This window comes from Phyllostomus hastatus, unplaced genomic scaffold (genome assembly GCF_019186645.2).
Source record: "Phyllostomus hastatus isolate PE091 unplaced genomic scaffold, TTU_PhHast_1.1 phas_scaffold_1674, whole genome shotgun sequence".
NCBI lineage: Eukaryota > Metazoa > Chordata > Mammalia > Chiroptera > Phyllostomidae > Phyllostomus > Phyllostomus hastatus.
In genome coordinates, this window is record NW_025334011.1 from 12,258,297 (window position 1) to 12,283,552 (window position 25,256).

Below are 25,256 nucleotides of genomic sequence, written 5' to 3' on the forward strand. Positions count from 1 at the left end.
CTTCCAGGTGGGTAACACACAGGGGATGTCTGCCTAATATCATCTTTTCTCAGGCTGTCTTGCCAAATGTCTGGCTCATAAGTGCTGGACACTAAGGCACTATTGGGGGCTGGGGTGGGGGTTGGGGGGTTCGAAGGGCAGCCTACAACTCAGGAAGTACTGGGAATGTCCTGACAAGTGTTTCGTGAAAAGAGGCGCTATTTCCCTAGAACAATTGTATTTCGGCTTTACCTGGAGTAAACACTTTCCACTCAAGAAGGAAGAACACTATAAACGATCTTTGATCTTCTTTCCAATCAGAACAGAAAATCCCGGACTCACAGCTGGGGTTAGGAAGAGAACGGTTGACACACTTCGTAGTGGGGCGGTGACATAAAATAACCAGGTCCAACAAAAAACAAAACCAGGTTTTCCTGGAGGAGTACACCAACCCCTCTCCAGGTGCTCGTCCTCCAGGTTCTCGCCCAGCCTGCTGCAGCCTTAACCAAACCTTTAAATCCAAGTACGTGGGTCCGGACCACCGGCAGTAGCACTGCGTGTTTGGTCTTGGACCGGAACCTGGACGAGGCTAAAGGAGGCCAGACGCTACTGCGCCTCCCGCAGCGCAGCGGGGACAGCACAAGCACCTTGGTCCGCCAGGGGCTCGGTGGCCCGGGAAAGGGCCTGGGACCCCTGAACAACACCTAGGGCGCACCCTCATTAGGAATACGATCTTCTTCCTGGGACCCGGAAGGGGAGCGGAGGCGCGGTCGCGCTTTATAACTCCACCCGGTTTTCCGGCCACCAGGTCCGAGGGAAAACTCAAAGGTGTCCCAGGCGCTCGACTACAGTCCCCGGCCCCTAGGTGGCGTGGCGATCCCCGACTCGAACGCTCAGAGCGGGCTCCTCCCGAAACTACGCTCGCTCCTCCCTCATCTCGCCTACTGCTCCGCCCGGGAGCCCCGAGGGCAAACGGGGGGGAGGACGGAATTTCCCTGCGCTGGGGCTTAGGCTTCCCCGCAATTCTTTCTGTTTACGGAGAGAAAGGGGAAATGGAAAAGGCGGGGAGGCGGTGGCTAGCGCGCGCCGCGCCGCCCCTCCGCCGGCTCAGACGCTGTGAGTCAGGGGCAGACGAGGACTGCCGGGCCTCCTCAGTCCGCTCGGGTCAGGACCACGCACCAGGCTCTGGGGCCGGTCGCCCTGGCTCCAGCCTCTTCCACCGCCCGACCTCGGAGTCCCGGCGCGCCGGGCTCTGGAAGGCCGGCCACTCGCTGCGCGCCAAGCCGTCGGGGGGCGGTAGCTGGAGCGCCCAGGCTGCGGAGGCAAGCGGAGGCAGCAGGTAACCCCGAATTCGGGGGCTTAGGCGTTATCTTCTGGTCTCAGCTCTCCCTGATACCCCACCTCTCTCGCTGAGAGGCAGGGTGCCCCCGGTAGGGGGCAGATTCCGGGGCTCCTGAAGGTGGGGCGTGCCGACCTTTCGCTTGGCTGCGCTTCCGTCCTCCCGGCGGGTCGCGGCTGCGGCCACCACTGCTGGAAAGCACCTTGCGCAAGGGTCTCACGCGCTGTGGACTCGCGACTCCGCCCCCTTCCTCCTCCTTCCCGGATCCCTAGCTTACGAGCAGTGCGGGCCGGGCAGTGAGCGGGGAAGCAGGGACCCGCGCCAGCGCGCCTTCCACCGCGAATGCCTCCCGGACGGCTGCCTTCTCCGTGCCGACTCCCAGTGAGTGCACTTCAGAGGCTGGGGGCCCCGCTGCCGTCGGCCAAATGACCGGCGCTTTCAGATTTACGAACTCTTAAAAGCTCCCTAGACTTTCAGGAACGGGAGGAAGGGAGTGTGGGGCGGTGGGGAGTTGACGAGCAGAGAAGAGTTTGGAGAGCTGAAACTTAATTTCATGCTTACACCCTCCGGTAAAGGGTGAGTATAGCAGAACACGAACGCCGGGCTTTTGGTCTAAGAATATTACGGGGCGAAAAGTTATTTCACAGATATTTCCCGGTGGTAATGCGATATCAGGACTCCGAAATTCTTCTAGTTCTGGGCGGAGAACAATGCTTAGAAGGCAGCACGAGCTTATCCCAAAAGGAGAGAAGGCCACGAGCTGTCTTTAAGTGAGACATTACAGTGTCTACGTGTTTCGCTTTTGGAGATAGATTTTGATCCAGAATAAAGGGCGTCCTGATGAGAACAGGGAACGACACACTAGTACAGCTGCTTTACTTATCTGTGGCCTAAGTCTCAGGTATTTGCCAAGTAGAATATAATCCGCTTGCAGCAGACGCCCCCAACTCTGACGGGTTGAATTTGTGTACACCACTCCGGGCGCTTGGCCCTTTACTACTTCGTTCTATAAGGAAAATTAGATGGTTGAGGTATCTAGAGGTTCTCAAGCAGAGTGGCTGTGCTTCTGTGCAGCTAACTGCATCATTCTGGGGCTTTTTGTTGACAAAACGATATGATAGGAGATGTGCCCTGAGGGTCAGTGTGCTATTGTGGCTGAAAAAAATTGTTTGAATGGGAAGTAATTCGGGTATGCTCATCCTTTGTTAGGCAGAAGCTGATGCCTGTATCCTTGGCCATTTTTATTCCCGCTTGCCAGGAACCCTCCCTCACTTTTGTTTTCATAGATGCACGGGGCCAAGAATTTAACCTTAATGTTTAGCAATAGGATTTCCTCTTGGCTTTATGGATGATTTCTCAAGTAACTTGAAGGAAATCATTTTTACTGTATTTACCCATCTCTCCACTTCTAAAAGTGGCACAGTCATCTACTTTATTAAGAAGTAGGCATTTAATGAGGATTTTAAACTGTGGGGAAGGGTCTTTATTGTTAAAGTCGAATACCTTCACAATCACTTTTTCTACGTGAGTACTGATCATGAATAACTTGGAAATCTGCTAAGTGTCTGCTAAATTTAGGCTTGAACGTGCTGAGGCTCTTTGCAGGGATACTTAGTGGGCGGACTGGTCATCAGGGCTGCTCCGGGAGCGCGGGTTTGCGTGAGAGGAGCCGCGTGTTGCTAAGGAATTAATGCCTGACTCTGATGATAGTCTCAGTCATGCACTCCTCCACCGCCCCTGCCCTCCTTCAGGCCTCCCTCCCGCTCCCTTCCCCCTCCGGCCCTGCCCTGCCCTGCCCCCACTGCGAAGTTTGGGGTTGTGTGTATTTAAGCTCTTACTTAGGTTTTACATATAACTACTTGAGCCTTTCTGCGGGATTTAAAAACTGTCACCTGCCGTTCCTCTCTGGATCAGCTGACTGACTGGTAAACTGTACGGACTTTTCCTCCTCTTTCTTGAGTCACATTACTATTAGGAACTGTATTTTCTCTCAAGTCAGCCATTTGATAAGTCAGTCCAGCAACCTTGGAACTTTCCAGTCAGTGGGGTCCTAGATCGGGCTATTTTTGTTTTAACTTCTGTTTTTCAGTAAATTCTACAAGTAGAAACTGCAACTAAATGGCTCAGTGAAACCCAAGTCAGTGTTCCTCCCTTAACTGGAGAAATTCTTTTCATAACTCAGTAGACTCCAAGAGTGTATAAGATTTTGAGAGAGAGCTTTCTTTTCTCTCTTGATGCAACTGTGGTGATAACAGCCGTCAAAACATTTTGTAGGTTTCTGCCACTTTTTTCTTTGTCTTTTGTTTTAGATACAATCTTTAAAACCTTACTGTGAAGAAGCTGGGGACTAGGTAGCCACATCCCATTTGCAGATAAAGGAAGCCTAATATCTGCAAAGCCAGGTGGCTGACTCAGTCCTTGTATCTTTTATGCACCGAATAGCACTTACAAATGACACAGCTTATTTACCACGCACCAGACACTACTCCAAGCACATGAGCTCCTTTAGCCCTCACAGCTGTCCTATGAGGCAGGTGCAGTTGTGATTCCATTAACAGACGGGGGAGTTGAGGTGCACAGCTAAGGTGCTATAGCCCAAGTCATGCAGACATTAAGAGAGGGGCCAAGATTTGATCCCAGGCAGTGTGAGTCTAGATGGAACTTCAGACTGCAGGATGCTACATTGCTTTTCTGAAGCTCAATACATCACATCAGAAAATGAATGTCAAGTAAGTTAATGATGACACAACATTGTATGGTTCTTTGCTTTTGTTAGTTTTTAAATTACTTAATTTTTAAAAATTGTGTTAAGTTTATTGGGGTGGCATTTGTTAATAAAATTATATAGGTTTCTAGTGCACAGTTCTGTAATACACCATCTGTGTAGTGCGTGGTTCTTTTCTGAAACAAGGTGCACTCAGTGGCCGAGTGGTGCGTTGCCTGTAGGACGTTCCCTGGAGCCTCGCACTGCAGCTCCAGGCAGTCACTGTCGCTCTGAGTGTGGCATGGGTTAGGCTTGTGCTCCTGTGCGTCTGAGACACCTTCAGAGCCTGAGACACCTTCAGAGCGAGGCTGCGCTTTTGGGAGCACGATGGTTTAAGAAGACATACCGGCCTCCGGATTCTTTTAGGTCTCTCACATTTTTTTATCTTTAATTCTTTGGAGTACAGTTGTTCTAAAATTCTGAGCATCGTTTTTACCATTGGCTTACCTTCTTTTTCTCATTTACAAGTCCCCAGGTGTAGCATCTGATGTGTCTATAAGAACTGAAGTACAATAGTGGCTAATAGAGTTGATTGGCTTTAACTTGAGTGTTGCCTATGATAAATTTGGCTTTCCTGGCCTCCGTGTAAGACCACGGCTTCTAGAGGGTCATTGATCTACGTGTCAAATTAACTTTCTTGGCACCTCGAGGTGTATGCCTTGTAGTGAAAATTTCTGGTCTCAAGAGAGGCCAGCTGATTCACAGGTTAAATGAATCTTCTTTCCCTTTTTCATACGGCTCACTCGCAGAAGGAGGATTTGAGGCTTTTCCCATGTCTAAATGAGCTGTGTAAGGCATTTGCATCAGAATTATTCCTTAAAGTTGACCTATGACCATCAATTTGCTTAAATTAAAATCCATTTTACTTGCTTCTAGCTCTGGGGCCTGAATTTTATTTGTGAGGTTAACTCCTGAATGTGGTAAAGTAGTTCTTTTCCTTTAACACCCAAGGCGTAAAAGGCATAGAGACCCATGCAGGGAGGGCTGCCGCCTTGGGGGAGCAGCAGAGCTGGAAGTTGTAAAGGACCTGGCCGCCTCAGCTCCTGGGATTCCTGAGCTGTTTGTGTTTAGGGAAAGTTTGTTTCCAGTGGCTGTGGCTGATGCCACCTACTTAGTCAGTGAGGAGTAAGCTGTCTGGGTCTCAGGTTTCCCCTCTGCAAAGTGAGTGAGCTGGGCTGAAGGTTATCTAAGGTCCCTTGCTCCCCTGACAACTTGAATTCACACATCTGTAGACACAGAGCCCTCGTTTTTAAAATAAAGACATGTAGAAGCCCTATCATTTTATGTCAGCTTCCCACAGCTTCCCACCGACTTCAAATGCCAAAACACAAATATAGTGAACACAGTATTTATATTTTCTTTTGCAGACTGTCTGGAAAGCACAACAGTAATGGAGTACATGAGCACTGGAAGTGATAATAAAGAAGAAATTGATTTATTAATTCAACACTTGAATGTGTCTGATGTAATAGACATTATGGAAAATCTTTATGCAAGTGAAGAGCCAGCAGGTTATGAACCCAGTCTAATGACCATGTGTCAAGACAGCAATCGGAATGAGGAGCGTTCAGAGTCCCTGCTGCTCAGCGGCCAGGAGGGGCCATGGCTGTCGTCAGTCAGATATGGAACCGTGGAGGACCTGCTAGCTTTTGCGAACCACATATCCAACACTGCAAAGCGTCTTTATGGACACAGACGACAGGAATCTGGAATTTTATTAAATATGGTATGTCTTTTCCCAATCAGTTGAGTGCTGTGTGTGTAGCTTAACCCTGCAGCTTCATTTAATGCACAGTGGCATATGAATTTGCTTTATACTGGCTGGCAGGTATGATTTTTTAAAAATGTAACATCTGTAAGAATCAACTTCATGTTGAAGATACAAAAAGAGTCTTCATTAAAAGTTCCAATAAAAATTTTTGGTAGTAGTTTTACAAATAGGGGATGAAGGGAAGTGTATTTTAATTTAACAATTAATTAAAAAGCTGACTTATCAATTAGGAAGAAGAGAAAGACTTAATGAGAATCCTTCCTTCATCTGAGGGGGAATAGTTAATACTTCTGAAAGTGGGTTTTTTCTTCTTTTTTTCTTTTCACATCTGGAAAAGTCACAACATCAATACTGGCTAAATTCAGTCGTAGAAATGTAATGTGTAGGCAGTAAATAGCTATGTATAGATTCACTCTCTTTAATTGACACAGTATGGATGACACATGACATATTTACGTAGACCGAAGTATGCAAATCATCCAAAATATTATGACAACACTTTGTTGCCACACGAGTAGATCAGGTGATGTGTTTAGGTGTGCCTGGCATTCTCTCAGTCTCTTAGTGTGTCAGAGGTGATGGTAGGTGTTGGCTAAAGGTGATCTAATTTTTGAAAAAGAACAACAGAGGAGTAGGCGGTAACTTGCAGAGCCTGCTTATTGATGAAAGTGACTCCTTTGACTTTGATGCATGTAAACAGCAAAATGGCTAATGTGGGGAGAAGGTCAGTGCTGAACAGTAAAGAGTCTGGACAAAGAATTCAATTCTTTTTGGTTTTTCGCATACTACATTCATTCAGTTAAAAACAACACAGTAATTTAGGACAGCTATGTAGTGAATTATTTTATTAGAAGCCAGTTATGTTCATCTGTAGTTCAGTTTGGAGGAAGATTACATTTTACATGGTTGTGTGACTTATTTTGGTCTGGTGTATCAAATTGTATTTAATAGTTGATGAAGTACTTTACATTGAGAATATTACTTCAGCTGATCATTAAACTAAAAGCAACACCTGATTTTTGTAGTTAAAATACAACTAAAGAACTCCAGTTCAAAATTATATAAATATATATCCATAGTGACAAACATAATTGGTTACGTATTTCTTTTTTTAACATTTATTTGTCAAAATGGACATTTCAAGGGAAAACATGCAGAGTAAACAAATTACTCTAGCTTGTAAATATGTAGAGACTCAGTTGCGCTTCCCCTGGCCCCTCAGACTAGTGAGAGATGGCACATAGACCTTCCCTGGGAATGCACAGAAGGAATCCAGGAAACTTACAACAAGTACAAAGAAGTAGCTTCCTGAAGGTTTTGGAGTTTGAAAAAAAAAAAAAGCCAATTCAGAAAAGGAGAGAAATGAAGACATTTAAAGAAAGTGAAAATTCTAGATGAGCTAAGGGTAAGAGTAGTGTCAGTTCCTGGCATAGGGTCTGTGCCCTGTAAATGAAGAAATCCATATTTAGGAGGAAATTTAAGAATAGGATATATATTGGGTTGGCCAAAATGTCTGTTTAGTTTTTTTCCTTAAACTGAAAGACACATTTTTCATTTTCATCAATAACTCTATTAGTTTGGATATTTTGAGATGTCACTATCTCCTGCTATTGACTTCTAGTGGGTAGAGGCCAGGGGTGCTGCTAAACATCTTCCACTGCATAAGGCAGCCCCACAGCAGAGTTTTATGGCCAAAATGGCCATAGTACCACGAAACTTCGCAAAGCACCTTCTCCATACATTGCACAGATACTTTTGCTTTTCAGTTGTGTTTTTACCTTTCTTGAAATAATAAAGCATAAGACTTGAAAAATGTTGATTATTTTCTTCCATCTTCATTGTTAAAGTAGGTACACAAAAATTCACCAATTTTGATACGTTTTTTAAAAATGCATGCTGATATGACAGCTGTCACAATACAATCTAACAAAATTGTTTTGAATGAAGTTAAAGACAACTAAGCACTACTAGAGCCATTGTACAGAAAAAACTAAATGAACTTTGTGGCCAGCTCAATTATAAGGCAGGGATCTTGAAAACCTTAAAAAGATGTTTTATTTTAAAAAATGATCAATAATGTAAAATATAAAGCAAAACTTAAAAACAAAACAATATCAGGAAAACCTTAAAATCCACGGGACCGTAGGCCGTGCCTCACTGGGAAAACCAGCCCGGTGTCAGATGGCTCTGGAGCCAGGGTTGGCTTTCCTGTCACTGCCCTTAAGAATCAGATCAATCCCTGTGACTGCTGCAGCCTGTCTCAGCTGTGTGTTTCGTGAGTAATGACATAGGAAACACGACTTTCTGTCTCTGATCATAGCCAGAGACAAGATAGTACAGGACGCAGGTTTGCTTCAACTCCCTTTCATCCTCACATCGTGGTCTCCTTGGAACCGTCCTGTGGTCAAAAGCTTTCTCTTCCCATGGTCTTCCCCCTAATACCCTCTCAAAACTTTTCTCTTTTGGGCTTCGTTTGCTGCTCTATCTGCTTTGCAAAATGACAGCTAATTATCTACCAAACAGCTTGGTTCCATGACAAAATCTACTGTAAGTGTATCTATGAATGGACCAAATGCTTTCATTCAAGTGTTCGCCATTCATTTGCTAGACAAGGCTGGAGCAGCCACAGTGTATTAGTGCTTTTCCACATGCAGGAGATACAGCACTGAATGGTTTGTGCTTTCTGGTAGCTTTCTGGTAGCTTACTGCGTGGCGATTGCAAGAGGCGAGTAAACAGGCAATCATAATGCAATGTGGTACTTCCCAGGACAACTATGCTATGATTGCTGTGGGGATGGTCAGAGAGAGTACCTCACGCAGCCATGGGGTGGGGGGTAGGGCAGCCAGGAGACTGTCAGAGAGGCTTCCAAGGGGAATTGATGCCTAAGTTATGGAATTAGAGTCAGCCAGATGAGGGGGTGGGGAGCAGAGTGTTCCAGCTGAAGAGAAGAGCACGTGCAAAGGCCTGGAGGCATGGAGACATGGAGTATTCCAGGCAACCAAGCACCACAGCGCCTGTGGAGGTAATTAGTTAACTAGGGTGGAGGTGCCACACCCCTAGGAATTACAAAAATATCCTAAAGCACAGCCATGTTAAATGATGGCCCACGTGTGTGTTCAGGTGTATGCTCTTTTACTAAAAATACTTAATAAAGAGTCCACCAACTTCCAGCAGGACCCGGGGAAGAAACTTTAGGAGACTAACACTGGGGTTGCTTTGTATAAGAGTGCTTTTCAGGTTATTGATAGTGTAGACAATTCATAACCTGATCTGGGGTGAATGACCTAAAATGAGTTCCAAACACTTGACTCTGTGGTGATATGAGGAGCTGAAGGGCCCACAGGGCTCCCTCCTAGACGTGGGTGTGAGAGGCTGCATGCTGTTCTTCAGGGGCTAGTCCTGGCTTCTCGGGGATGGAAAAACCTTAACGATACCGATCAAACCGTCTCCTGTCTGATGCTGCAATCACCCCACTTATCATCTCCAGTAACTGCTGGAGCTGTGATAAAGAGTTCATCATGTTGTGGGACATTTAATTTCATATTTGGCCAATTCTGGTTGTAAGACAGTCCCTCCTTCCTTCGATAAAACTAAAATCCATCTCTGATTCCTCTTAGTCCTGTTTCTACTCTTTGGCCATCAAAAGGTACATGGGATAAGTAGTGGGGAAGACTGTGAGCCCACAAATTAAATTGCTTGTGTATGTATCTTAGCTCTGAAATGGATTAGCTGTGTGACCTTGAGCTAGTTAGCACACCCCTCTGTGACTCAGTTTACTCATCTTGAAAATGGGTAACATGACAGCACTTACTCCATAGTTGTTAGAACGAATGATGAAGGCACGTGACCTGTTTACACATAGTGAGTGTTGAAAGAACACACACCATTGCGGTATTTGTTGTACATAATTGTTGCTCTTCTTCCTCGTGACAGTCCTGGCAATATTTTGAAAATTGCCTGTTCCCCACATTTCTTCTCCTCATTCACAAACACGTCTCATCGTGTCTGCAGCCTCTCAGGTATTGTAGTGTCAGCTGCCCCCAGCATCTGGTCTCTCCCATCATGCAGGCCTGTGCAGTGCCTGTCTCGAAGCCCAGCACATGAGTGTGGCGGGCCATTTGTGGTGTGACCAGTGGAGTGAGACAGGGCCAGCTGTGCCTCTGTTGTAGGTCAATGGCTTCTTTCATGGAGCCCGAGGACTCATCCATTTCATAGCAGCCACATCACATGGGTCTCTCACTAAGTTTATTTTCACTGAAATGCCTAAGGATTTTTCTGAAGTGCTGCTCCTGGCCCAGTATTGTCCAATACTTGTGACAGTGACCTGTCTGAGGAAGTCAAAAGCTTATATTTGCACTTGCAGTTGAAGAACTGGCAGAAACACGTAGCATGGAGATCCACAAGATTATTTGGTAGGGCCCCTGGGAAGAAGAAGAAGAAGAAGGGGGAAAACAAAAACATCTCAAACCCAAACAGGGAAGGAAGGTCCAGGGCGAGGGGAAAACCAGGGGCTGTGCAGAACTGCAAAGCAGCCCGTCACCCTGTCCACTAGGGCCTGTCCTCAAAGGTGGCCGAGGAGATCTTGTGGGGCATTCGGAGGGGACGCCCTGCCTGTGGCAGACTGTGAAATAGGGGTGAAGGCCCTTGCAGGACCTGATCCAAAGAGGAGAAGGCTAAGGTGTGTCCAGTGACATGTAAACATAGGGTTTTAATAACTGGTTTGGGTCTTGGCTTAGCTTTAATTATAGCTTCCTAGAAGATAAAAGGCTCTAATCCAAAGGATAGGAGTGGCAGCCTTGGGGTCAGACAGCTCTGAGTTTGAATCCTGACTCTGTCACTGACTTGCGAGTTACTTAACCTTTGAAGCCAGTTTTCTCATCTTTAAAAAGGAGATAAAAATAGCGCCGCGTAGGACTGTTGTGAGACTTGGTGAGATAATGTGTAAAGTACTGAGTCTAGTGCCTGTTTGATAATTGGCACTGGTTATGCGGCTGCTGTTATATGTTTCATCCTCTTAGAATAAGAGGGCACGGGTCAAATTGGATTATAACACACTTTGGTTAAGCAAAAGTAAAGCTTTTGTGGCAGTGAGTTAAACACCGAAGTGGATGACCAAGGGGCTCTGTTGAAACTGGATCTGTAAATATGTAATAACAAGAAAGGCAAGTAAGAAACTATTTTATATGTAAATTATGTGTCTATATCTTTTTTTAAAAAGAAAGGTAATATTCAAGTGCAGTTGAATGCGGTGAGCGTGGTTCTGCCTGAATGTGGGAGGGGACTAGATTCATCACGTTCTTATCTGGAAAAAGAGGCCTCCTGTAACCTGAGGTGACACACTTCTTGAAAAGAGGTCATATTTCAAAGGAGTTAAGTCTGTGGTCCGTCCTTAGTCATTTTCCCTCCAAGGCTCTGTGCAGGATCCCACAGAGGCAGTGCTTGGTAAATATTTCATTTTTCAATGAAGTGACTTCACATTTCTAAGCATTCGAGTTACTCCGTTTCATGCCCTAACAGTGAGCACATCTGTTTGCGGAGTGTGTCGCTAAGGTTAGCCATCGGGGAGACTGAGCAAATAGCCCTTCTGGTTAGTGGAACCTTCCCGGCTTGGAGGCCTGTAAGGAGCCCCCGCCACACCGAGTCTGTGCGTGAACCAGGTGTCCGTTCCTACCCCATGTGCCCTGCGGTCCCCTTTTGCTTTGTATGAGTAACGTGATGCTGCTGTGGCAGTTCCATAATTCCCGAATTCATAATCTAGTTACACTGAGGAAACACTTGTATTTTTGAGATGCTTTATCCCTTGGAAAAACGCTTTAAACATTTTTCAGGCCTGTACTCCATGTCATGTCTCTTGTGAGCTGACTACCTTATTAATTTGTTTTGATTTTAGTTATTTCTCTGTTTAATATTTTACTCTTTAAAAATTGAGATAGACCTTGTATGCAGTAAAATACACAGATCTTCAGTGTGCAGGTTGATGAGTTTTCACAATTGCAGCTGCTTGTAACCCACCCTGCTATCAGAATACATCTCCTGGTTTTGGAGTGGACTGGTTTTGAAATCTTTTATTCTGAGTGCTTGCTTACGAACTCTTGGAGGTCAGGGGTCATCTGTCTCTTAGGCATAGCTGCCTCCCCAGCACCAAACACAGTGCCTGGCACATATTATACACTCGATAAGTATTAAGTGAGTAAGTAGATGAGAAATAATTCTGCCCTTTATTTAGGTAGCACTGTCAACTCATAGCTCAGGCATAACACCTTGTTTTTCAGAGTCCTCCATGATCCTCACTCTATTTCCACACTCTCTCGGGGTGCATCATGTGTGAGTAATAGCTATGCGGACTAACAGGCTTGCATGGTCTAATTGGAAGCAAGTCACCTTGCAGGCACAGTTTATATTTATGCAATCTTTATTTTCGGCCTCTTGGTCACAGTAGTCACACTCCCTTAGGTAAACCATTTTTAAGTTCTACTTGGCAATTCATGACTCCTGAGTAGGTGGAAATCTGATCAGGTCCAACCAGGGATGGACATGTCTCTGTTACATGCTTTCTCTGCCTTGTCGAAACTAAATATAGTCCCTGCACACTGTTATGATTACACACAGTGACCGAACTTCAAACACTGTGAGGAGGAATGCAATCTAAAGTAACCAGTTTTTAGAGGGTGTGTCTTAGAAAAGGACTTTGCTGGGATTCTCACTCTCCTGCATTTTTATTTGTTGTAGGTAATCACTCCCCAAAACGGACGCTATCAGATAGACTCTGATGTTCTCCTCGTCCCCTGGAAGCTGACTTACAGGAATATTGGCTCCGATTTCATTCCTCGGGGGGCCTTTGGGAAAGTGTACTTAGCACAAGATATCAAGACCAAGAAAAGAATGGCATGTAAACTGGTATGTACTCTGTAACCAGACAGCGCGCACTGCATGTTTGGGATTGTGGCATTGCTTTGTTTATTTGCATTACTTAAAACTTGTTAGCCATCAACTGGATCTGGTCTAAGGCTGCCCGATTCAAAAGCACCTGTGTTTGGTGGGTTTGCTTGCTACCTGGGGCTGTTCAGCCCTGAAATCTGTTATAGTGCATTGTTGATTTTAACCTACTTTGCCATGATAAAAAAAGAAAGTGCTGGCTAATTTAGCACCAGTTTGGATAACGTCATCTCACGTCACCCCTCTTGTGGTGGGAGGGTGTAGAAGAGCACGTTCCTGTAGCATCAAAGTCTTGTGCTGCTCCTTTAGTCCCTCCCCCTGGGGGTGGGGGTCTGCCAGGGAAGCAGAAACTGGAAAAGGGTTAAATTTAAAAAGACCAATTCTTGAAAAGATCCCGTCTCTTCTTATTAGCCCATCATTGTGCACGTGGCCATCAAAAGCTGCATACTAGAGTGTCCATGGCAGCACCATTTGTAATAGTCCCAAGAAAATAAGTGACTTACAGTAATAATAATGTAGATGAGTCTCCTAATCTTTATGTTGAACTAAAACAGCCAGACACAAAATAAGATCTGCAGTATGAGATTCTACTTATAGAAAGGCCAGAAACAGGCTAACAAAATCCATGCTGTTAGAAGTCAGGTTAGTGGGTTCCCGGGGACTGGAAGGGGGGGTCCTGCAGGGGTCTCTGGGTGTGGGTTGAGTTCTGCTTCTTCATCTAGATGCAGGTTACATGGTGTGTTCGGCTGATAATTCATTGAGTTTGATCCTTAACCAGTGTTACACTTTTATGTATGTCTGTTTTACTTTGAAACATTTTTAAGTGCAATAAACTCATTTAACAAAAGTTAAATGAAAAATAATTGAAAATCATCTCACTCCCTGTTGTCAATTTAAAAGATTGACGATATGTTGGCCTCATTTGTTCCTTCATAGAAATTTGGTGGGCTCTCTGGTGTTAGAAGAAAAAGAGCAGGTGTCATAATAAGGCAAGTGAAGCTTGCACGCAGAGGGGACATGTTCAAGTTCTTTTAAAAAAAACCTAGTGATGTTTTACAAAGCTCTTAGAACCAAAGTGTCCCATGTGTCACTTTCCTCATAAAAGGCATGGGAAAAGAGCTTGTTTGTTTTCCTTGTCGTATTTATATTTAATTTTTAAGCTATATTTTTTTCTTAAAAAAGAAAAACATGTGATTACCAACCCCAGACAGATCAAAAGAGAGTAGGCTGAAGGATGAGATGCCTTTCCTTCAGGGAACGAGTGTTAATAGGTTCTTACATATCCTTCCAGAAAGTCCCTATGGACATACAGTTTAATTTTTCTTTTCTTTTTTTTTTTGCAAGTGGGAAAATAATATATGTACTTCATCTTTTTCACCTAGCACTCTATTTTGGAGACATTTCATATCTATCTGCACTGAAACATTTACTTCTTTCTTATGAATGACTTTTTTTTTATCCTCACCTGAGGATATGCTGATTGATTATAGAGAAAGGGGAAGAGAAGGAGAAAAGAGAAACATTGATATGAGAAGGGAAACATTAATTAGTTACCTCTCATACGTCCCCCAACTGGGAACTGAACCTGCAACCTAGACATGCATCCTGACCGGGAATCTAACCCATGGCCCTTTGGTTTATAGGACAGTTCTTCAACCAACTGAGCCACACCAGTCAGGGCCAAGTGCTTATTTTAAATGCATTGTTAGCATGAGCTGTGGGACCAAAGACATTATTTCATGACAAGAAATACTGAAACATGACCTAAAATCTAAGTATTTTAGAAATTACATCTATAATAAATAAGAAACTCTCTCTTTCGATTTAGTCATAAATGATTCTCTGGTTGGATTTCTATACTCTATATGAAAATAATTTATACTCCTGTTGTTTTTTAATTTTCTTATTTTGAATTGTTTATGTGAAGCCAGCGTAATGTAAAGACTCATCTCAAGTCAACGTTATTTCAACAAGGCAGTACAATCTTATACAGATCAGGGCACCCTGAGGGCGTTTATTTGTCTCCTATTTTGTGGGTTGACCTAAATTACGGTCACCTCCTGGTATCTAACGGGTAGTGGTCCCAGGAAACCTCAAAGATACCAACATCTTCAGATGTTTACGTCCCTTTTAGTTGGCCCTCCGGGTCCATGGGTGTGGACCCTGCATTGACCTGGAGTTATGTAGAGAGTCTTACCGGTATTTTTGTGTTTTAGATTCCAGTAGATCAATTTAAGCCATCCGATGTGGAAATCCAAGCTTGTTTTCGGCACGAGAACATCGCTGAGTTATATGGCGCCGTCCTATGGGGTGAAACTGTCCATCTCTTTATGGAAGCAGGCGAGGGCGGGTCTGTTCTGGAGAAACTGGAGAGCTGTGGACCAATGAGAGAATTTGAAATTATTTGGGTGACAAAGCATGTTCTCAAGGGACTTGATTTTCTACACTCAAAGAAAGTGATTCACCATGATATTAAACGTGAGTTACCTTTGGATATGGACCTTTCTGACTTCAAGAGACTCATCAGATGGGAGGCAAATGGGTGCTTTCCTTCAAACTAAAGATCCTCAGTGGCAGGGAGCACTGCCCCCTTGGAACACTGGGCACTTTCCTCCTCTGTGCTTCTGAAGCACCTTTTAGGATCAAGAGGGGTCGCTGGACTGTCAGCGTCATCAGGAAGGGTGCCTATTCAGCCATGGGAAAGATTAGAGCCTCACATCTATTAAGTGCCGCCTATGTCTTTATGGCTTTTAAAATACAAATTTACTTAAACACACACACACCTGCATGTTTCTGAGAAACAAATAGCTTTTCAATTTTGGACATCAATTTGGCAATAGTTTATTCAAGAAGCCTTCACTGACCGCTCTCTAGGAGCAAGCGATGAAGGAATGTGCAGAGAAACTGGCTGTGGACCCTTAAAGGTCAATTGCACTAGCAAAATGTTCACTGAGAAAAATGGGTATTTTACTTCTTTTGCTTTAGAAAGTGGCTTGATAATATGCTTATGTCATAGAATTTGAAACTCAAACTCTTGGTCATTACTGTGTGTTTTTCTAGCTTGAGATATAATTGACATACTACACTATGTAAGTTTAAGGTGTACAGTGTAATGATTTGATATATGTATATATTGCAAAATGATTACCACAATTAGGTTAATTAATTAATGTTTATCACCTTACATAGTTACAATTTGTTTTTGGTGGTGAGAACTTTTGAAGTCCACTCTTCTAGCAGCTTTCTGATGTACAGTGTGGTATTGTTCACTGTAGGCACGATGCTATGTGTGACATCCCCAGAACTTATTCATGTTGTAACTGCAATTTTTCCCCTTTGACCACATTCACCTGTTTTCCCCACCCACTGGCTCTGGCAACCACCAGTCTGTTCTGTTTTTATGAGTTGGGATTTTTTAGATTCCACATAGAAGTGAGATCACAGTGTTTGTTTTTCTCTGTCTGACTTATTTCACTTAGCACAGTGCCCTCAATGTCTATCTAGGTTGTCACAAATGGCAAGATTTCCTCCTTTTTTTGTGGCTGAATAATATTCTATCTCACACACACACGCACACACACACACACCACATTCTCCTTACCCATTTTTCCATCAGTCAACATTGAGGTAGATTCTATGTCTTAGCTGTTGTATCTTGGACTACAGTCATTTATGTCCACCTCAGCTGAATTCCTGACAGATCTGAAGTAATTTCACCTACACTCTCAGCCTCCTGTTTTGACTGTATTACACCCATTTCAGTAGGGAAAGCTTCTCAATCTATTCTGATTTGGGACTTGCTGTTTTCGATAGTGTTTTCATTTTATTTATGTGTATGCAGACAATTTTATACTAAAAATGTTCTTCTCTTCATAGCTAGCAACATTGTTTTCATGTCCACAAAAGCCGTTTTGGTGGATTTTGGCCTAAGTGTTCAGATGACTGAAGACATCTATTTTCCTAAGGACCTCCGAGGAACAGAGGTATAATTTATATTCCCGCAAGAATGGTCAATTTCTTATAGAGCAAAAATAAAAAATGTTCTAGCATTACTGCAGAAAGGACAAAGGGGAGAAAAATCATTGCATTAAATGTTTATTATCATTGGAACATACTTAATGAGTGCTTGCTCGGTGCCAAGTGCTTGCTTTGGTGCTTTAAGTGAGTGGTTTTTTGATCCTCACCACAACCCTCTTGTTGGTAAATACTATCATCATAAGCAAGTACTGTTACAATTCTCATTTTACAATAAGCAAACGAGATTGAAAAGTTTAAAATAAAGTGCCCATAGCTTCTCAGTGAGGTATAGATCCAGAACTTGAACCCAGTTTTTTCTGAGTCTCAAGTCTAAGATCTAACCACTGTATACATTTTTAATACAACTAATGTGTATGTTTTTAGTTTATCTAATATTCCTGTTTTGGTTCATTTACAGCCACAATTTTCATGGTTAATAATATTTATTGATAACTGACAACATTTTAGGCCTATCTTTAATCCTAGGGATCTTATAATAAACCTCAAGTTTATTATAGCATAAATAAATTTTATTGAAGATGTGAACTAGTTATAATACTTACATTTGAGAAGAAAAATAAAGCAAAACCAAAATAAAACTTTCTTGAATCCAAATGAGGCTCAGAGAAATATGTTCCTGGGTTTTCAGAAAAAAATTAATTTAACATTCACATTATTAAGCTGATAGTTGGCGAGTGTCTGCTGAGCCTCTGCTTGCTGGCAGGCTGCTGTTGAGGGAGCTGTGTTAAATTTACCCGAGTCATTAACAGGCAACAACTTAGTTCACAGTCCATTACAACAGCCAATGGGGGTTGCACTTGGGAAGGTAATTGGGTGTAGTAGCTGCCTCCCCCGCTCATTCCACTGTAGTGGGTGCTTAACTGTCAGCCTCCCAGCCCCATGCCCTTCTCTCTGCTGGAAGTGCCCCCAGATCATGGTGGGAGGGGACTTTGCCTCAAGATTACCAGGTCAGTCTTAGTGTTCAACCTAATATCAACCCTTAGTCTAGCTGGTAGGTATATTGATTGTACTGAATTCAACTGCAATGCATGCCCCACCCCCCCAAAAAAACCCCGAAAACACTTCATTTCAAAACAAGATTCTGCAAGCCTTTTCTTTTTTCAAGACTTTATTTATTTTTAGAGAGAGGGAAAGAGAGGGAGAGATATATCGATTGGTTGCATCTCTCATGTTCCCCAACTAGGGATCAGGCCCACAATCCAGGCATGTGCCCTGACCAGGAATCAAACCAGCAACATTTCTCTTTGCATGATGATGCCCAACCAAATAAGGCACACTGGTCAGGGCTGTAAGCCTTTTCTTAACTCTTAGAAAGCAAAGACTGTCCGGGCAGCCGAAGAAATCCTTGTTTTTGCTGATATTACTGAAGTTATGCTGGAAAATACTTGAGAGAGGATTTTTGATAGTCATCTTTGAGCAGAATAATATTCAGAAGAGAAAACTGTAGACTTTTTTTTTAATGCTTTAGCCCAGGATCTTAAGAATACTTGCCCAAAGCACAAAATCTAATAATACTTAATGCTGAGGACTTTTTTTTGTGGAAAATGTTCAGCATATTTTGGCATTAGTCAGAAGTTCAGATAGAATGTTTGTGACATTCTATCATTTTTCCTGGAGCCAGCTTGAGAAACAAACTACTTATGGTATTAAAAATGGAAAATACCTTTTTCTTCCTGGCAAAATGACCAAATTGAACATTTTGCAATGTCTAGAGGAAGATATGCCCTTTCTGGGATTCTCTAGCATAAAAAGAATGTGTGCTGGAGTATGAGTTAATCTTACTACTCTCAAATAGTATATGAATTTGGTTATTTTAACTAAAAGTAAATTGCTTCAATTAGCTTTGGTCTTTAGTGTTTACAGTTATAAACTCTCTTCTATATCAGCCTGCCTTTACTATATGTGTGTCACTCAGGAGCTAAAATTTGATCATGAGCAAGGCTGTGAAATCACCAGTGGACATTTGTCAGCGAGCTTGTTTTTCTCATACTTGAAGACCCAATAAGATACAGTGAGTCAAAGTCAACCATACGGATTTGCTTTCCGTTGGAACTTACTCACTTGACTACTTCATAGCTGTAGATGATTTTTGGTCCCTGCACTATAGCTCATCAGTGCAGAGACTAGTCACCTGTGTTGGATCTCTCTCTCAGCATTTACATTCAGAACATTATATTGTAACCATATAATACATAGAGAGAGTGGACAAAAGTAGGTTTATAGTTTTGAGCACTTGAAACACAGATTTTATTCTTGTATTACATATTATTTATTAGTGTTACAGCTGTAAACTTACTTTTGTCCACCCCTGTATACAGGGTTAATCTGATATATATTTAATCTTGTTTTTTAATTACATGATGCAAAGAAAGAATAAATAATGAATGCAGGTAGCTAATTAGAATCACTGTTATAGCATGGTCCTTTTTAGAAAGTTTTTATATTCTTCTGATTCAATGCTTGGTCTTTATGTAAGTTCACATGCAATCATCATATGTGTGGACACACATACACACACAGTCTCTTCCCCTTTCTAATAAATGTGCTGAGAGGTGAGGGCCTTGACCCCTGATGTGACACCCAGGTTCCCCGTACCAGTGCCCATGCTCAAGGGTGTGCCACTCTCAGAGCCTCGCCCTGATCTCCGTGTCATCTGTCAGCCAGCTTGCAGAGTCCACGGGCTCCATGCCTTGCTGCTCTGGCTCTTGCAGAACTTGAGGAAGCAGGACCTCTGAGCCACTGGGCCTCGCAGCTCTGGGCAATCTGCCTGAGGGGCAACAGCCAGATCTCCAGGTGGACAGGACACTGCTGTCCCCAAATGTCAGTCACATAGAGCCTGCAGAGGCCTGCTGCACCGCTGCTGTGGGTTCCATCAACAGTAAACACTTTGATCCTTCTGCTGGGAGGTCAGGGAGTGGGCATCCCCTACTGACAGTTAAACCTGCCACTGCATTACTTTGTGATGGTGTTGAGTAAGAAAGTACTTCAGGACCTGTTTCTGCTTCAGGGGAAGTTTGAGAACAAGAAGATTGGTTTGGCCAGTTTGCCGAGAGACAGAGAGAGAGAATATGAGAATGAGTGCCAGAGCCAGCCCAGAAGTGTGTTGTAGGAAGTAGTTGAGCAGGGTTTAGATGGGGAAACCGGGCAATTTCCCCACTTTCTGTAAGCCGGTTCTTTACTTCTTTACTCTGATATGTATTCTGGGAACACTTAACCCTTCTCATTGTTCTCGTAACAAACAATATAGAATTTCTTAAAGTGAAATATTGTTCATTAAGATACGTCTAGACCAGCCATAAATACCGGTCATTGGGCACCAGGGTTTGCTCTCTTTTTCTCTTTCTTTTTAAAGTGTAGAAACAAACACTCCTTAGAGAAACTACTTCTAAATCTAGCCCTACTTTCCAAGCAGAGACTTCTGACACCAAATTGAACTGACACAGTGTTAACACAGCCTTGAATGTTTAGTCACTGGGCTGCATGGGAGGTAGAAATAACTTGTTCACAGAAATACCTAATTGAGATCACTTTTACAACATTTCACTTTTTAAAGTTCTTCTCTTTCAAGTGATCAGTGTTAATACCATGTGGGCTTCTGCTGCCTTTGATTACTGCAGGTAATTAGAGGTTTGGCAATTTAGTGACAAACAGGAAGTGGAGAATATTTGTGGTGTCCATTTAAATATGGAAGGAAGTGGTGTTTTAGCAGAAACATTAAACATGCATCAGTGCTTTGCAGAACTTTGATGAGCAGGGATCCCAGGTGGCTGTCCGTTATCCTCCTCAGCTTACGGGAGAGCACAGCAGTGGCGCTCCCCTGAAGGGATGAAGGTGCAATAAATAAACGTGGTACCAGTGGGTGAGCCAGCCTCCAGAACTGGACTGGGGAGACCCAGACAATGACGGCAGTCTGACCGGTGTTTCCTGCTGCTTTTTCAGATTTACATGAGCCCAGAAGTGATCCTGTGCAGGGGCCATTCGACCAAGGCAGACATCTACAGCCTGGGGGCCACGCTCATCCACATGCAGACGGGCACCCCGCCCTGGGTGAAGCGCTACCCTCGCTCAGCCTACCCCTCCTACCTGTACATAGTAAGTGGGGGTTTCCTGGGACTGAGGGGGTGGGATTCCACCTGCTCAGGAAAGCTGCTCTCCTTCCTGAGTGCTAGTGGCCCATGAGAGGCAGCCGAAAGTTCTTCTCTTGTGGAGAAAGCCTCATTCTTGCGAAGAAGACTTTGCTGGTTTAGTGGGAACTCACTAAAATGTATGTTAGGCATTAATGGTAAACTATTCTGTTAGACATGTAATAATAAAATGCCACTTAGTAGCCTCAGAGTAGCATAAATCTTTGAGCCAAAGCAGTTGTATGTGTTCTTTGAACACTTAAAACAATTATTAGGTTATAGGTAACCACACCAGCTTGCCCCATAGTGAAACACACAACTCCCATTTTATTGCTGGGAGACTTAGGAACAGGTACTTCCTCATGACGGCATGGTGACCCTTGGGCCACTGTTGAGATGTAAAGCTGTCGGTGTTTATTCAAACCTAGCATGTACCTCTTCACTGAACCAAAAGATGGGTTTAACTTGATGTTTTTAGGAAATTAAAGGGTAACTTGTGTAGGGTATGAACAGTATTTGCTGCAGGGCATGAGGTGGGAGACTGGTGAGTTTCCAGTTGGTGTTAATAGAGTCCTTTTCCTCTCGAGTGGGTGGTCTCAGGTACTGATGCTTACATGTACTGAGAGGGCTGGTTTGTTGATAGATCCACAAACAGGCCCCTCCATTAGAGGATATTGCGGACGACTGCAGTCCCGGCATGAGAGAGCTGATAGAGGCCGCCCTGGAGAGGAACCCCAATCACCGCCCCAGGGCAGCAGACCTGCTGAAACATGAGGCCCTGAACCCCCCCAGAGAGGACCAGCCACGCTGTCAGAGTCTGGACTCTGCCCTCTTTGAACGGAAGAGGCTGCTGAGTAGGAAGGAGTTGGAACTTCCGGAGAACATTGCAGGTACGGACACTCTGCTATGCGCGCTGCCCTTCTTTCTCTGTCACCATCACACCGCTGACGCTGACGGGGTGTGAATGCACTTGGAAGAAAGAATAAAGGGACTTCTTTGATGCCATAAGTTCTTTGAGAAATTTCAGCAAGAATGTTAGCAAAAGCATTTTTTAAAAATGGTTAATTTACCAGCAAGCCATAACAGGTTTTTAGTGCAAGTGTAGGTAACACATTCATTGAGAACTGCGTCTGACTTGCTTTTATGCAACAGAGAATAATATTAAGCAAATCGAGCAGGACAGTTTTGCTGTCGGTAAGGAGAGGGGTTCTGTGAAGTGCAGTTACGGTAAAAGCCACGCCAGTCCTTGTACGGAAACGTCAAGGCACTGCTCTGCCCGGATGAAGTGTTGTTTGAAGCCAAGCTGCATTTCTGTCTTCCTCTGCTTACACCGATATGAGTCTTTCCCATTTAGAGAATCAGCACATATTCCCAGAGCTTTGAATATGTGTGGGAGAGGGTTCTATTTTTGTTATTAAAATCTGTGGCATTCTTAATCCATTTAGTTCCAAACCCAGATGTCAAGCCTGGAATGCTTGTTTGCATTTCTGTGCTTCTTGTCTGACTTCTCCATATTTAAAGAGAACCATCTGGGACATTGGAAAATATACAAGGATTTCTAGCTAATTTCTTGCTGTCATTGACTCTTTTTTGAAGTCTCTTGTGTATGACATATTACATGGATTAGCACATGGTGTTCAGTTCTGTAGCTCTTTAGTTAAAACCAGGCCTTGAATGCTGTTTCATTAGGCCCAAGCTATTATTTTATTTTATTTTTTTGCAGAAGGAACATGTATTTAGTGTTGAACATGTTTCCCGGCCATTTATTTACTTTTTCAATGTTTCCCTTTTCAGATTCTTCATGTACAGGAAGCACTGAAGAATCAGAGATGCTAAAGAGACAGCGTTCTCTCTACATTGACCTTGGAGCCCTGGCTGGCTATTTCAACCTTGTCCGGGGTCCGCCAACATTGGAATATGGCTGACTGATGACATCGTTTGCTCTAAATTAAGACTCAGCTTTTATCTCCTGGAAGCTCGTTCTGCTGACTCTACACAGGGGCTCTGTCTAGTGCATTGGAGCACTTACTGGCTGGCACTGTGGGCTCCCATGACTCAGGAGTGTGACTCCATGTGGCTCCTGTGTGTGTGATTTGTGGAGCTGCCCTGGTACCCACCAGAGCTGAAGTCCTCATTTCTCAGGTGGTGTGACTGAAGGGGAGGAAGTTAAACATGTATAGGAGGATCGTTTCTGGTGACTGATTTCATTCACTGTGCACTTTGTTCAAATTTTTAAAAATACCAATTATAAGAGTAATATATTAGCCTAAAATTACTATTCTTGATTCTAACTTAAGTATGGGAAGTTCATTTAATGCAGAATAGTTGTTTTGTATAGATCAGTGTATATTAGCTAAGTCTCTGAGCCTGTGTTGGTAGATTCTAGTTTAAATTAAAGTTATATTTTGGGTGAATAGAACAACTTGAATATTGTAGCAATAAGCTGAACTAGTGTCTGGAAAGTGGCTCGCTGGTCAGTGCAGCGCCACCTGACAGCAGGCCATTAGTGCCGGGTTCTGTTGTGTTCCTATGGAAACATTTTGTACTGCACGTGCCATGCTTAAAACATTTAAAACATGACGTTTTGAATGTGGATAAAACTGTGTAAACCACATAATTTCTGTACATCCCAAAGGATGAGAACGTGACCTTCATGAAAAATGGAAACTTTTGTCAATTCTTAATGATGCTACTTTTGTACCTCCTATGACTATTTTCTTTCGAGCATTTGTATATTAAAATAGCATACTATGTATGTTTTATATCAAATGCCTTCATGAGTCTTTCTTATATATATATATTTAACATTGTAAAGCATGTGACTATTCCTACTTAAAGTATTTTTTTTATATCGTGCAAATGAAACCAACATTTTTATCTGATGTGATTGGTCAAGTCAACTGAATAAATTCAGTATTTTGCCTTAATTTCTGTGAAAGGTGTGATTCTCACCGGGACTGGAGGTGCACCCTAAGGGGTGGGATATAGGTTAGAGTGGAACATGTATCATAAGGAGGCAGAAGATACCTGAGAGCTTTGCAAATCGTGTGCATGCTCTTCTTGTATTGCTGCTGTGTCAGGCTGTCGTCATCTGGATTGGGTCGAATCCCTTTTGGATACTGAGGTCAAAAATTGTGAGCTGCCAGTTCAGGCTAAGTGTGGTTCTACTTTTGATGGTTTTTTTTTTTTACATTTGTACTATTTTGGAATATATGTGTATACTTGTATGTTCTGTGCCTGTTGGTGTTTGGCAAGTTAATAACTCACTTGCCTTTGCACAAGGTAGATTTCAATCATGCACACCAAATTCTAATGAAAACTGTTGAATGGGATTTGGACCCGCTGTTCACCGAGTGAATAGTATTACACTTTCACATGCATGGAGTAAAACACGCCAGCTCTGTAGTCTTCACCACACACGTGTAAAAGATGTATTGTTACCTCTAGTTTTACTCAGGGGGAAACAAAGCAAGGAAACAAACAAAGCTGGTATTTGAACCCAGATCTTTCTAACTTCACCGTTCAATTCTTCCTCATTTTATGCTGCTTTTAAACTATAAGTCATTTTCACTGCAAAGCAAGTAGTGTCCCCACTGGGAGTCAGGTCTCCAAATAAGGGTGAGGTGGATTGGCAGCAGAGCTAATGGCCCCTCAACCTCGGTTCCTCATTTGTGTGGGCCACTCCAAAACCTCGTGGCCATGTTCATATTATCCCTGATCAGGTGCAACAAAACCTGCACCTGAGTCAAGGTATGCAACTTTTGATGATGTTCATGAAAATGTAAAGAGTCAATATGAATTGAGTTCTAGTTAACAAATCCCACTTGGGAAAACCCCATTCTTTGAAATAAATTGGAGCACTCGTGGTGAGAACAGGCAATATTTGTTTTTAAAGAGGTGATTCATGCGTGGCACTGGTGGCTGAGAGCGTGGGCAGGACACCTGTGAGGGGTTCCTGAGGGCTGGACCCCACTGAGCACTTGCAGAGCTATTGACCTTGGAAACCAAGAGTTGCAAACCGAGAGGGGTCACCAACTAGAGGCTCAGCTTAAGGGAAGCTATGAGGCCCTGAGTAGATTCTGAGGAAATCCTTCACTCACCTCCTGCTAAGAAGATGAGCAGTGAGACTGTCAGTTTTGAGTGTACTTAGCACAGAATAACCTCACCCTGAAACCTGCCCACCTTCCAATCTTGAAGTTTCCATGTACTCAGGGATGCATTATTCTCCTGGTGTCTCTGTGTGACAATACACACAATGGAGTGTCACCAGCCTCAGAAGTTCATAGGAGCTTTGTTATCCAGAG

At 43.4% G+C, this 25,256-nt stretch overlaps 1 protein-coding gene across 2 annotated transcripts; it reads left to right on the forward strand.

The window, feature by feature from the left end:
- The first annotated feature begins 954 nt into the window (after positions 1-954).
- MAP3K8 (mitogen-activated protein kinase kinase kinase 8) lies at positions 955-23,721 on the forward strand. 2 transcript variants are annotated; one of them, XM_045857944.1, is made up of 8 exons: positions 955-1,318; positions 5,450-5,808; positions 12,584-12,751; positions 15,007-15,268; positions 16,667-16,773; positions 20,768-20,920; positions 21,596-21,842; positions 22,747-23,721. In XM_045857944.1, the coding sequence occupies exons 2-8, from the start codon at positions 5,473-5,475 to the stop codon at positions 22,875-22,877; spliced, it is 1,404 nt and encodes a 467-aa protein (XP_045713900.1). In that variant the 5' UTR covers positions 955-1,318; positions 5,450-5,472; the 3' UTR covers positions 22,878-23,721. The 2 variants fall into 2 exon arrangements, with proteins under 2 accessions (XP_045713900.1, XP_045713901.1); XM_045857945.1 differs by lacking the exon at positions 955-1,318 and adding an exon at positions 1,326-1,699.
- Positions 23,722-25,256: the final 1,535 nt, after the last annotated feature.